The following is a 15,190-nucleotide window of genomic DNA, read 5'->3' on the forward strand; positions in this document are numbered from 1 at the left end:
TACAAATTTTTAAAGTGTAATTCCTCTTTTCACCACATTGGAGCATCACATTATTGCAGTCTCTGCAATCAGGCTTGGGATCTGTTTCCTTGCAGCGCTCACATCTCCGCTCATTTCTACCATGGCGAACGCACCGAAGAAGAGGAAAGTTGACACCGAGGGCCGCCGCTTTCAAGAGAGATGGGAGTTCGAATACTTTTTCACAGAAACTCGAGGCAATTGTATTTGTCTCATTTGTGAAGAGAAGGTTGCTTTGTTTAAGGAGTTCAACGTAAAGAGACACTACCAGACGAAACATGCTGAAAAATATGACAAGCTAACAGGGAGTGACCGTGCTGAAAAAGTGAAGCACCTGCAAACTGCTTTAGCAACACAACAGAGATTCTTCACACGGGCCCGTGAGTCAAATGAAAATATCACCACAGCAAGCTACGAAGTGGCCTTGTTAATAGCTAAACATGGCAAAGCTTTTAGTGAAGGTACATTTATCAAGGACTGTGTCATGAAAATGGTGGAGAACATTTGCCCCGAGAAGAAGCAAGAATTTATGAATGTTTGCCTGGCACGTAACACTGTGGCACGGAGAGTCGAGGACATATCGTCAGATATTCAGAGACAACTGAGGGACAGGGGAGTGACTTTTGATTATTTCTCATTAGCCTGCGATGAAAGCACCGATGTTTCTGACACGGCCCAGCTCTTGATTTTTTTAAGAGGAGTTGACGACAACATGAAAGTAACAGAGGAGCTGCTTGACCTCCAAAGCCTTAAGGACCAAACTAGAGGAACGGATCAATTCGCTTCTTCTTTTGTTCAGCTGTGGATGATATGAAACTACCGTGGAGTAAAGTTTCTGGTATCATTACCGATGGTGCGCCTGCCATGACTGGTGAGCAACGTGGATTGTCCACACTGATCCGCAATAAAGTCAGCGAAGAAGGAGGTAACGCTATAAAACTCCACTGTATAATTCACCAGCAGGCTCTCTGTGCCAAACATCTCAAATGTGATCATGTTATGAAACCAGTTGTAAAGGCAATCAATTCTATTCGCGCTAAAGCTCTTCACCACCGACAGTTTCAGCAGTTCTTGCTTGACATCCAAGCTGAATATGGAGATGTAATTTATCACAATGATGTGAGGTGGCTAAGTCGGGGGTCCGCAATGCAGAGATTTTTCTCTCTCAGAGAGGAAAATCGAATGTTTTTAGGTGAAAAGGGGCAGCCGATGGAAGAATTGTCCGACCCTATATGGCTGGCTGATTTGGCTTTTTTGGTTGACATAACGAAGCATCTGAATGGGCTGAATGTTAAGCTTCAAGGACGAGATGCAGTGGTGAGCCAGCTATACGCTCACATCAAGGCCTTTAGAACAAAACTGCAACTTTTCCAAAGACACTTGTCCCAAGCAGAGCCCTGCACCGCGCACTTCACAGCTTTGAAAGAGGTTATTGACAGTTTCCCACAGGACAACATCGGTGTGCAAATGAAGAGTTATGCAACAGCTATGCGATAGCTCTTTCTGTGGAATTCAACAAACGCTTTCAGGATTTTGCAGTTATTGAAAAGGCCATGTTGCTTTTTTCTTCTCCCTTCTCCGTGGACCCTGATGATGCTCCTCCACAGCTGCAGCTGGAGCTCATTGAACTGCAGTGTGACGATGAGTGTCGCGCCAAACACCTGCAGCTTTCTCTCGTTGACTTTTACGGGCAGCTGGATAAAGGCAGATTTCGAGAAATGCGAACATTTGCCAAGAAAATGCTGAGCTTATTCGGCTCAACATATTTGTGTGAGCAGACATTCTCTGTCATGAACTTGAACAAGAACCGATTGAGGTCAAGACTGAGTGACTCCCACTTATGTGACATTTTACGGATCTTAACCACTGCCCTCAAACCAGACTTGCCCTCTTTAGTGAAATCCAGATCTCAACATCACCCTTCTCATTAGTGTCAGCAAGTTACAGGTTTCTTGATCAATCTGAAATTGAGTGTTTTGAACTCCTGTTTAAAATGACCATGAGGCAAAGATTTTGATCTAACTCATGGAAATGTAATGTATATAGTTCAATGTTATCTGAGTCTCCAGATATAAATGTTTTGGGCAACAAAGCGAGTTGCAGCCATTGTCTGCAGTACCTGTCATGTCAGCAAGTTACAGGTTTATTGATCAATCTGAAATTGAGTGTTTTGAACTCCTGTTTAAAATGGCCATGAGGCAAAGATTTTGATCTAACTCATGGAAATGTAATGTATATAGTTCAATGTTATCTGAGTCTCCAGATATAAATGTTTTGGGCAACAAAGCGAGTTGCAGCCATTGTCTGCAGTACCTGTCATGTCAGCAAGTTACAGGTTTATTGATCAATCTGAAATTGAGTGTTTTGAACTCCTGTTTAAAATGACCATGAGGCAAAGATTTTGATCTAACTCATGGAAATGTAATGTATATAGTTCAATGTTATCTGAGTCTCCAGATATAAATGTTTTGGGCAATAAAGCGAGCTGCAGCTATTGTCTGCAGTACCTGTCATGTCGTGTCCTTCCCGTCATTAGAGTACACAAGGTACAGCACAGTGAGTCTGTATAGCATACAGAATTTTTATTTTTATTTATTGTTCTATAGCAGTGTATATTTGCATGCAACTTTTGTGGTTAAAAAACATCAGAAGAAAATATTGGCCCCCGGGCCTCTTCACTTTATCAAATCTGGCCCTCTTTGCAAAAAGTTTGGACACCCCTGCCTTAAGGCCAATTTATGCTTCTCCGTTTTGACGGACACGTACAGATAGGACCGCCTTCTTTGCCGTGGAACGCCCTCTCCGGGCCTCTCCGGGGCTCCTCGGAGAGCTTTTCGTGTAGCTCTGATTTTTCTAACTACACGTCGGCATGGCGTAGAGCCCACGGATAGCCCTTGGCTGTGATTGCTCCGCTAACGCCAGCATTTCGGGACGACATCATTTCCGGACCTCAAAATTCCTGTTTCATTCCCTAAATCACAATAAACCCAAATCACAACTACGACTCTATGATTAATGTGACAAGTGGGTTAAGCCAGCGGCGTTGTCCGGCTGACGGTGGCTGGTTATAGCACTTACGGCATGTGTGTACGGTCACATACGGTTATAACGAACTTTCATAACGGGGCTAGCGGGCTAGCCACCATGCTAACTGCGGTGGGAACAGCGCAAAAACCCGCTGACTTTAATCCCACGGCTGTTATGACACTGTTTCTCAAACACCGTCAGGTTAGAAGCCAACACTTGGTAGTAGTTAGTATCGGGTGTCCGTGCTGACTGTGTGTGGAAGCTGGGGGGGAAGCTAGCTGCCTCCGCGTAGCTTCAAGCTGTTGCAGCTGTTTTATTAGCTACGCAGTTTGGAAACAAGACCGGGGTACCACTGCGCTAAGACACGATAACATAAGCATTTTGACCCGCTGGGTGTCACTTTATTTCAGCAAAAACTGTCGCGTCATCAACAGCCTTTTTTTCTGTTAGTTGCCATCGTTCACTGTGTGTGAGGAGCCGGGGGGACGTAAATAAACCAGCGTGGACTTCTTCTATATACCTCATGAGGTAGGCTTCTCTAAGCTCGACTTCCGTTGCGCCAACTACTGTTCTGGCAGTGAATTGTTTTCAGAACAAAAAGGCTCGTAGAACTATAAATCAAAAAGTGTCCCTCCGATCCATCCGTCCGTCCGTCCGTAACGGACTCGGAGAAGCATATATCAGCCTTTAAGGCCGAATTATAGTCCTGCGACTGCAACCGCGGAAGGCCACGCAGTTGCATCGACGGACTCGTTTTGGTTTATGCTTCTCTAACGTGTTGCGCGTGTTGCAACGCAATTCACCGCCAGAACACTAGGCGGAGTAACGTTGTTTGTCGAAGACAAAACACACAAAGAAGAGACGTCTTCTTCTTCGTTGACTGTTTATTTAGATCGCCACTCCGGCTCCTCATAGCCTATTTCTGGCGGACAAATCGGCAAGTCAGTGACGGGTTATACAAGTGGTCATACTTTCGGATCTCTTCTGCCAAGTGCTCTTCTATTTGGTTCTTCTAAATCTTCTGTCATTTCCACGTATTGTGGGGCATGAAACCGGAAACTAGACTCCGGACGGGATGTAGTAAGCAGTCCAATCACAAGCCTTGCGGGCTGCGTGAGGCTTGCGTCGCTTTGTCGTGTAGTTACAAAAATTGGCAGACGCACGCAAGCCCGTAGAAGGCACGAAAGGGGCGTGTTGCGTGTCTTGCGTGCATGCGTGCGTGCGTGCAACCCGACTATAATTCAGCCTTCAAGGCCTCTGTATGCTTCTCCGAGTCCGTTGCGGACGGACGGAGCGGACGGACCCTTTTTGATTTATAGTTCTACAAGCCTTTTTGTTGTGAAAACAATTCACCGCCAGAACAGTAGATGGCGCAACGGAAGTCGAGCTTATAGAAGCCTATCTCATGAGGTATATAGAAGAAGTCCACGCTGGTTTATTTACGTCCTCCCGGCTCCTCACACACAGTGAACGATGGCAACTAACAGAAAAAGGATGTTGATGACGCGACAGTTTTTGCTGAAATAAAGTGACACCCAGCGGGTCAAAATGCGTATGTTATCGTGTCTTAACGCAGCGGTTCCCCGGTCTTGTTTCCAAACTGCGTTGCTAATTCAACAGCTGCAACAGCTTGAAGCTACACCGTATGTGACCGTACACACATGCCGTAAGTACTCTAACCAGCCACCGTCAGCCGGATAACGCCGCTGGCTTAACACACTTGTCACATTAATCATAGAGTCGTAGTTGTGATTTTGGTTTATTGTGTTGTAGGGAATGGAACAGGAAGTTTGAGGTCCCGAAATGCTGGCGTTAGCGGACCAGTCACAGCCAAGGGCTATCCGTGGGCTCTCCGCCATTTCGATGTGTAGTTAGAAAAATGAGAGCTGCACGAAAAGCTCTCCGAGGAGCCGCGGAGAGGCCCGGAGAGGGCGTTCCACGGTGGAGAAGGTGGTCCTATCTGTCCGTGTCCGTCAAAACGGAGAAGCATACATTGGCCTTTAGTCGGCAGCGATGAGGGCAGTCTCCGTGCTGTGGTGGGGACTTAATCCGAATTGAAGGGGTTCAAACAGCTTTTGGTTAGACATGTGCTGGTGAGGTACAGTTATTTTTGAGGTTGCCTATGAGGGAGGAGTAGAAGTCTGTCTTGGTATGTCAGAGAGCTGCCTCGTATGATTGCATATGGTCTCTGCAGGCCTCCAGGTGGACAGCCAGGCCATCAACCATGGTGGAGGGGGGGGGGTCTGTATAAACAATGGGGTCATGCAGGAGAAAAGGTATAAAAAAAAGTACAGCTCTGAAGATAATACTTTGGGTTTGTTTAATTTGCTGTAGGAATTTATGAGGAACGCATTTAAAAGTAAAAAATGTGTGCTTGCACAGTCCAACTATCACCCACAACACAAGCACATCTGGGTTTAAGCTTAACAGCGGCCCATGTCTGTAAGAGCATACAAGGATGTTGTACACCCCATACCCCCCCACGACCAATCCGCTCCATCAGTTGATCTTCTGGAGGTATCCTCCCAAGTAATATTCACACCAAGTTTAGTTAATTTGTGTTGAAGGGGTTGAAAAGATTACTCTGCTATGCCAGCCTACAGGGTAATAAACAAAACAATACAAATCACTAACTTGCTTTTTTTTTAAAGAATACTTTATTATATCAATTTGATTATTGTGTCTTAGGTACTTAATCTTGACAGAAATGTGAACAAGCAACAGTCAATGTGATTTAACCAAATATACTCTCTTTGTGTGACCTGGCAGTGACCTTGACCCTCTCCAAGCTCCTCACTGGTCGGTTCGAGTCAGGACTGCTGAAAACCCTCAATGTTTACTGGGTAAGAACAATTCCTTTGTGTCCAATTTGTATTTCTAAACACAATTTGTGCAACTATATAAAGTTAATATAATGCAATGAGATGATACAGTTTCACCTGTTTCCAAGACAAATTATACCTTTATCACAAAGTCTCTAAAAGTAATTGCTCCTTTTTATATGGGTTTGAGGACAATGTTATCGTTGCCGCAAAAGACCTCATAAATGTGCAGGCGCAAAATATTCAGCAGCATCAGACAGTCAGACCCCAGCACAGCTGAATTCAGTGTAGTGACATCCAAGAACTTTGAAGAACTGAAAGACGCACCTCCCCACAATGCACACAATGAAAATGGTGCATACTTACACCAGCACAGACCTAAGAAGTGGCCAGACCGTCCCAATGTCAGCTGCTAGCCTGCCTATCCCTGGTAAAGCAAAAATCTGTCCACTGCTTGCAAATTTGCTTTCGCCAATCCAGATCTAGAAATCTAGAAATCTTACCTCATCAATCCTCTGTTCTTTGCCGGGCCAATCATCACTGGGACTCGCAAATTGGAGGTAACACTGGAAACCTGGTGCACACTGACTTGGTGATTTAAAACTGACCAAAGAACTGGAATAAATAGGCAGAATCAAAATCTGAATCAATTAAATTCAAACAATACACAACCCTGGACATATGTCCTTAGTTACATTCATTATGGTCTTAAAAAGTCTTAAATTGAAGTCGTTGAAACTTGCTGAAACCCTGACCACAAGGAAACAATGACACTCACCATAATCAAGGAGCTCACCATAATCCCAGACCAATACACATAACACAAAAGAACTCTACATCATAACAGTCAGTCAATCAAATAAGATTTGTGAAGACCTTGTTCAAAAATCTAAATTGTTCTCATCGGACAAGGTTCGACATCCTCTGCCCTTAACCCTCAACAACAGTAAGGAAAAACCACCAAATAAGCCCTTTTAGCAGTTGAAACCGCAGAAATAGCTACATCTGAGGGACCCCTCTCCTAGGATATACAGAAGTGAAATAGATGTAACAATATTATATCTTATAATTATAAATGCTGTATTACAAGAGACATTTTCAAACTTTATTCAGTAGTGCAATACTGGTAGGGACAAATGATGCCATTAGAAGATTGTTAACTGTGGCCAAAAGGGGATGAACATTGACAGCAACAACACTCAAATACTGTGGCAATCAAAACATGATTGATCCATTGATATTACGAGGCGCACGGTACGTCAACAAAACATATAACTACACCACCACAACGCCTTTATCTGGAATAATACCACAGATAAAATAGGCACATCTGGGGTGGCAGAGGGAGGCTGGAGGGTTGGCCTCATAGAACTTCCTACAGATTTACTGGGCAACCAATATTCATAATCTAATCGGCCCGGCCTTACTCTCTTTATTATCTGCACTCTCTTTTATATGTTACCACTCAGCAACCAGTACATCACTAATAATATGGTTGTGAGGAGCTGACAGTTTAATGACTAGAGTGACTCCCGGCAATTGGAAATAAGAAAGTACAGCCCTTATCCTACGATGGCTTCGATTGATGTGGTATCTTGGTTGGTAGCAGTATATGTTGCCCAGTCAGATGCCTTGCCTTTTCATCACTATTGGCTCGATGCCCTATTTTATTGTTTTATAAATCAGCAACCCTCCTACACACAGGTCCTGCATTGGGGATGTGATGGTACTTTTAAAACTTGAGAGTTGAAATTCTCCACCAGGGGATCCATTCAAGGTTTTTTTAGGGTCCAGCAGCCAGTTTCTGACTACTTAAACTTTGAATTTCCTTTTAGAGATAGTGGAACATAGGCCTACAATCTAATTAATGATTAATCTCTGTAATATGTGGAATTAATTATATGGTTTTCAAAATTTGGTAATAGTTGCTTTTATTTTATCATATCTTGTGGATCACACCACCAGCCTAGACTGTTGACTGACAGAAAGACAGAACAGTTGTTGGATATTGTATCTGGTTACGATAACTTTTAGACAAATATTGATTCTAGTTTGTTCCAGTTGTATGGGGATTGAAATAATATTAACGATTTTGACCCATTTTTATTCCCCTTGCAGGTGACTTACTGACAGAGTTCTTGAAGCTCTCCTTTAGGAAGGAGTCTACAGAGGACATTCTTGGAAGAAGATTGGTTGAAGATGAGGGCAAAGGTCAGGTTACTGGCTGTACTGTAACACTGAGGTGTATTGCTTAGTTCATCATTGTAGTGTTTTAAAGCACACCATATTCAAAAGGAACAAACTAGACCTATTACTCGTCTCAAAAACTCTAAATGCCCACTTTCCCCTCAAAGAAACAATATATAAATGCATAATTAACATATTATAAAATCTTAGATAGTGATTGCTTAATGTGATTAACAGCAACTTCTGTTTTTGTCCCTGTAGAAAATAGTGATGTCAGCACTGCTTTATCCAAGCTGACAGAGCCAGCAGCAACAGTGCCTATCTCTAAACTATCTGTCTCCAATATGGTGCACAGCGCCCGAAAGCACATCCGACGCCGAAGACATGATGATGAGTCACAACTGAACACTGATATACTCAACTCTGTCCTTCTGGTAAGACAAATTCATACTGATTGTTATATTTAGTCAATATTTTCAGAGATTATAATCATGACAAGGGGAACTACTCAAAAAAACTTCTGTTAACCTAATGAAAAATGAAATTTATCAAAAGCCATTGAGTTTAAAAGAAAAATCGCACATAAGTTTCACACAAGTATACCTTGTGTTTTTCTTTTTCTCACTGAACTGAACATAGCTCATTACAGCAATGGCAGCATGTCATTGTAATGCCTCAATGAATATAATTTTGATAAAAAAATGTTGTATGGTTTCGGCAATCAAAACATACTGTCTGACTGGACAGAGTGGACTGATGATGTGGGACAAGGGCTTGGAGTCTGGTTGACTGATGTATTGGTTATAAATAGAAAATGTATATAGCTACACTGAAAAGGCCAATGTACACCTTCAAATAGTGGACGGGTTTGGAGGAGAAAAAGCACATGCAGGTGAGAGAAGAAGAATCCCGCACACTGTCCTGTACTACTATAATACAGCAATTACTTCGATCCACACCCAATACAAAGTAAAAGTCGAAAAACTGAATTCTAGTTATAATTAATGTGGTTTATGTTGGGCTAATGCAGAATAGCGTAGGGACAAGATACCTGATTGGGGATTTGATGACTTCAATTCAAATTCTGGTGTGGGCATTCGCTATTTGGTAATTCAATATAAATAAAATAGGTTATGATCTTTTTCTAAAACAAACATTTTGCTCCATCCCCTTACAGAGCCCAGTTTAGCATGATTGTCTCAATTATTCTAAATGTCAATGTAGCACAATGGTTGGTTTGAGCTGGATTTTAACAAAAATGGCAGGCAAATGATTTGGATAATAATTAATTGATTCTATGTAAATGTGGAAGGGAATTGTACTTTATAGTTAATTGATTATTTATTTTGTATTCTTGTATGTCTCAGTATCTCTTCCCAGATGCTGCTGTGGAGAGATCATCAGAGAACAGCAAAAATAAAGCTGCACAGGCAAACTCCTGTGAGAAAGCCGAGCAAGATAAAACCTCAGTGTGTGTAAGTTGGCTCTTTCACTGCTCCTTTACCACTTGATTGAAACCTTGCATATCACCTGGTTGTTACCTCTAAGATTACATTTTAGGTCATCATTTGTCTTTGAAAACAGACATTATGTACATTATTGAAATATAGAGTGGGAAAAAGATATCCCACATAAGACACAGTAGACACATTTAAGACACATTTTAATGCAAGCTGTGGACAGACAAATGTTACACTGTCCACTTGTGAACACATCTCTAGCATGGATCTTAATACCATGTCTAAACAGGGGCTGTGAGTGCTGCGTTTGTAGCCTGCCCTTTACATTTCATTTAATTTAGCTGACGCTTTTATCCAAAGCAACTTACAATAAGTGCATTCAACCATGAGGGTACAAACCCAGAAAAACAACAATCAAGAAAGTAACATTTATTAAAAAAAGCTAAACTACAAAGTGCTATAAGTAAGTACCATTTAAGTGCTACCACATCGTTAGTTTTAAAATTGTATTCAAGGTATAGTTGGAATAGGTGTGTTTTCAGTTTACTGCGGAAGATGTGTAAACTTTCTGCTGTCTGGATTTCCATGGGGAGCTTGTTCCAACATTTAGGAGCCAAGACAGCAAACAGTCTGGATTTTGATGAGTGTTTAGCATGCAGTGAGGGAGCAACAAGCTGATTGGCAGAAGCAGAGCGGAGTGAACAGGCTGGGGTGTAACGTTTGACCATATCCTGGATGTATACTGGACCTGATCCGTTCGCAGCATGGTATGCAAGTTTTGAAACGGATGCGGGCAGCCACCGGTAACCAGTGAAGGGAGCGGTTGAGCGGAGTAGTGTGAGTGACTTTAGGTTAAAGACCAGTTGAGTTGCTGCACTCTGGATGAGCTGCAGAGTTCGGATTGCACTAGCACGCATACCTTTCAGGAGGGAGTTACAATAGTCTAGGCGTGAGATGACCAGGGCCTGGACCAAAGCCTTCGCTGCCTTCTAAGTGAGAAGTGGGCGTATTCTCCTTATGTTTTAAAGCGTGAATCTACAGGAACGTGATGTTACAGTAATGTTGGCAGTAAGGGATTCAAGATTGTTATTATCAAATGCACAACAATAACATTAAGCAGTCGCTGGCAGTGAAATGCTTGAGTCACAGGCAGAGTTGGCTGTCGAGTGTCTGTCAGTCCGGGTGGGGGCTAGCACGGAGTTGTCAACGTTAATAGTCAGGGAAAGGGTGGGAGAGTCTTTCCTTGGAAGGAAAAGTGGATCAGTCTTGTCAAGGTTAATTTTCAGGTGGTGTGCAGACATCCACTTAGAGATGTCAGTCAGACAGGCAAAGATTTGTGCTGCTACCTGTGTTTCAGACTGGGTAAAAGACAAGATTAGTTGGGTGTCGTCAGCATAGCTATGGTAGGAAAAGCCATGTGAATGACAGAGCCGAGAGAGTTGGTGTACAGACAGAAGAGGAGGGGACCCAGGACGGGAAATTGAGGGACCCCAGTAGTGACAGGGCAAGGTTCAGACACAGATCCTCGCCAAGTTACCCGGTAGGTGCGTCATTGAGGTTGGATGAGAGCAGGGAGAGAGCAGTTCACTGTGTCAAATGCAGCAGAGCGGTCTAGATGGATAAGGACAGAGGAGAGAGAGACTGCTCTAGCAGTATTACGTTGCTCAGAGACAGCAAGGAGGGCAGTCTCAGTTGAGTGGCCTGCCTTGAAACTAGACTGGTGAGGGTCAAGAAAGTTGTTATGGTGGAGATAGGAGGAGAGTTGTTGTTTCTTCAGATTTACTCTTGCCTCCTTCAGAGAGTTAGGGAAACAGTCAGTTGACAGGGAAGTGTTTATAAGATGGGTGAGAAGGAAGAAGGCCAGGAGCGATAGACTGGAGAATGTGAGATGGGATGGGGTCAATGGGGGGCAGGTGGTCGGGCGGGCAGAGGTTACCAAGGTAAGAACTTGATTGGGAGACATGGGGTTGAATATGGAAATGTAGCTATAGAAGGAGGATTCGTGAGTGAGTAAGAGTCAGTGGAAGGGAGGGCTGATAAAACAGAGGAGGCTAGAGAGTCAGGAGAGAGGGAACAAATGTTGCGACGGACAGGTACAGAGTCTGTTGGTGTGGTAGGGTTGTCAGTTTGAGATAGTTGGAGAGAGTAAGAGATAAAGAAATGGTCAGAGACATGAAGTAGGGTTACAGCGAGTTTAGATATTGAATAGTTTCTGGTGAAAATATAGTTAAGGTGGTTACTGGCTTTGTGAGTAGGAGGGGAAGGACTGCGGGAGAGTGCAAAAGAAGACTGTAAAAGTAATAGGTCAGATGACTTCTCTGTCTGGATTTTAAAGTCCCCCAGAATGAAAACTGGAGGGCCCTTTTCTGGGAAGTTTGACAGGAGGACGTCTTATTCCTTGAAGAAAACTCCCAAAGAACCTGGTGGACGGTAGAGAACAACAAAAGTTAATTCTACCGGATGAGTCACTGTCACAGCATGCAATTCAAATGATTCAGAGAGAGAAGAACATCACAGGCTGCATCTAGCAGAGGGAAGAACATGTGCTTTCCCATGGCGCATAGTAAGTCTCATGCGAACTGCCAACTGCCAGCTGACAAATGTCATCACAGCAGTGCTTTTCTGTAATAGTGTTGTGCCCATAGTTACCTCGTCTGTAACAACACAGATATTAATACATGTAATATTGCAATATTTATTCCAATAAATCATTATGGTAGTTAGACATTACAATCTTTCGCTTTACTTTTCCCCCCTTCATGAGAGGCCTGCTCTGAATTTAACTTTTCCATAACGATATACTGTACATGTTTATTAATTACCTCCCCTAATTTCTTTCTGTGTATCAAGAACCTTTTCCTCCAGCTAAAGTCAGCACCCAGTGATAGTCTGACCTACCGACTAGCACTGTGTGTGTGTTTGGCAAACTACAATTATGGTGGATTGCGGGCTGTTGCCCACCTCTGGCAGGAATTTGTCCTGGAGTTGCGCTACCGTTGGGAAAACAACCACCTCATTTATGGGTAAGTACAACACACAGACTGCTCTTGGGTAAAGTACTGTGGGCATAGCACTGTATTTGTTTCATCATGTTGAGATCTACATCTCAGGGAACATAGCAAGTCCCCTGTGTTTTGTGCTACCTTGTACAAAAAATGCTTAGATTTTTTCAAGATAGTGAAATATATACCATACAAGTGGAAGTTTTTTAGTTTCTCAATCTAATACTACATGATTTAAATTTCTATCCATCACCACCATGGTTCTTTATCTGCAGACTGGCTGTAGGACCTCCTGATCTTCGCTGTTGTCTTTTGCATCAGAAGCTACAGGTACCCATTTATGTTTAACAAACTAAATTTGTGTTTGAAATAAAATAAATGTCAGTTTTTTAAAATACAAATAAATCAATAGCTATGAACAGGCAACATGACACTGGGTGAAAAAAGTAGGGAAAGTTTGATTTAGGGCCATCGTTTTAAAGTACATTTATATTGAGCAATAATATCTTTTTCTAAATAGTATTAGGAAAAAAAAGCAATATGGCCACTCGCATACACTGAAAACACACACACTGAATATAATACTCCTGCTGATAGATTTAATTTGCATTAATCAGAGGTTTGATGTTTTGCTTTAAGTAAAATAGATTGGCTTCTATATAAATTAACTTAATGTGCAGACCTGCAACTGTACTCTTACAAAAGATCACAAGGTTAATTAGACATTGTATCTAATTATGTTCAAGAAGATTTAAGTAATAATGAAGCATCAACTGTGCAAGCTTCGTCTAAACTCAACATTGTTTTAAAGGGTTTTAATAATTTAATTAATAATAATAATAATAAATAAAACATTTTTTTAAGAGGTCTAAGTGATTTAGGGTCATTATCTGAATGACTACAAGCCATAATCTTAAGAGAAAAATAAAAACAACAATGTTCAGTATTCCATGATTGAAAAGGGATGATGCTTTTGCCTAGATGCTGAACTGCTGCATTGAGAGAAAGAGGGCCAGAGATGAAGCTCGCAAGGTGCTGGAGGCAAACAAAGAACGAGAGTGCAGGGGGTCTGGTGCCTACCAGAACAGCTTTCCTTTACCGGAGTCAACAACAACCGCATCCACCTCAACAAGGGAAATGTCTCTGGGAAAATCCTGGGACTCTTGGAGCGACAGTGAGGAGGAATTCTATGAGTGTCTGAGTGACCAAGGGGAGGTAGAAGCCCCATATACTGAGAAAAAAAAGGATGGAAGCAAAAGTAAAGCAGAGGGCAGACTCCACCCCTTTAACAACATGACTCTACTCAACTCACCAGATCCTCTCTATATTCCTCTCACACAGGTCAGGGTCTCTCTGTCTCTTTCACTCATCCCACCCAAATAACCTTTTTTTTTTTGTTTGACTGAATACAGTATCGGTTATTTATAAATTTAGGTGTAATACATACAGTAGCACTAAATATATGTATTGTACAGTATATACTATAAGTATTATTAATTGATCCAAAAAGGGCATATGCTGAGAGCTTAAATATGCTTATATGAAATTGTTATTATAGGGCTATGGCAAAAAATAGGAGATTGTGATAAAAGCACAGAGAGGACTTGTTTGTTAATAGAGTTTATATTTGTTGAATTTTTTTATTTTAGTGCATCTTTTATACCTGAATGAATATTTTAATATCTGAATTAGTCTGTGCTAGAATAGACCTAAAGTTCTCTGACGGCTTAATGTTACTTGGTATGTTTTTTTTGGTTCTGGGGTGCCAGCCAGGGAGAACCATGACAATAATTATCTAAATTAACTAATTTAATTCAACAAAAAGGGGGGGGGGGCGATCCGTTACACCCCCTTCCCCGTGAGAAGAGCCTGTATAGGCGTTCCTTTCCTATGCATTTACTGGAACCCAAGGAACTCTTCATCCCCAGACTCCTCTTCAAAGATCTTCATTATGCGACAGCGCTGGTGTTTTTCCAAATCCAGAGCTGTTGGATAGCACGGTTTAAGCTGTGCAATATTCACGACACGGAGGTCCTCTCCGGAATCCTCCAGGACTACTTCGTAAGTAAGTCATCTGATTCTCCGCACTACTCTGTAGGGGCCCTTCCAACGTGGAGCAATTTTATCAGAGAAGGACTGGCTCATCTTGACGCATGGATTACTTTTTAACCAGACTCTGTCTCTTTCCGTAAACATTTGGTCTTAATTGAGCTTCTGACGCTCTTTAGCTTTTTGGAGGGTTTTGGTTACCAATTGTTGCAGACCTGATATCTGATCCATCTGGTGGTAAGCGGATTCATCGGGGGTGCATAAGCATGGGTTTAGCTCAGCGTCCACTGGGCCCTTAAGTGTCCGACTAACATTTTGAGCTCTGCCGGTGTCACTCCAATGGATTCATGGACAGCTGTGTTGAGTGCAAATCAGAACTCGGGTAAATACTTGTCCCAGGTTTTGTGATCGCTCACCACATAGGACGCAATCATGGCCTTCAAGTTCCGGTTTACCCTCTCTTTAAGATTGGTTTGTGGATGGTATGGTGTAGTTTCCCTTTGTTTCAGGTTCCATTCTGAGCATATTTCCCCAAATACTAAAGAGATGAATTGGGAAGTCTGTCAATCCATTCCAGATGGTGTGTAGAAATGTTAAGGATCTCTCTGCAATAATGGTGTATAAT

General features: G+C 42.3%; 1 protein-coding gene across 1 annotated transcript in view; it reads left to right on the forward strand.

The window, feature by feature from the left end:
* rab3gap1 (RAB3 GTPase activating protein subunit 1) overlaps positions 1-15,190 on the forward strand; it is a 77,793-nt gene that overhangs the window by 26,312 nt on the left and 36,291 nt on the right. The window contains 9 exon segments of the mRNA XM_053413285.1: positions 1,548-1,788; positions 5,240-5,321; positions 5,815-5,888; positions 7,986-8,078; positions 8,316-8,488; positions 9,422-9,529; positions 12,365-12,537; positions 12,792-12,846; positions 13,498-13,857. Coding sequence (XP_053269260.1) covers positions 1,548-1,788; positions 5,240-5,321; positions 5,815-5,888; positions 7,986-8,078; positions 8,316-8,488; positions 9,422-9,529; positions 12,365-12,537; positions 12,792-12,846; positions 13,498-13,857 — 1,359 coding nt within the window.

This window comes from Pleuronectes platessa, chromosome 21 (genome assembly GCF_947347685.1).
Source record: "Pleuronectes platessa chromosome 21, fPlePla1.1, whole genome shotgun sequence".
Classification (NCBI taxonomy): Eukaryota; Metazoa; Chordata; class Actinopteri; order Pleuronectiformes; family Pleuronectidae; genus Pleuronectes; species Pleuronectes platessa.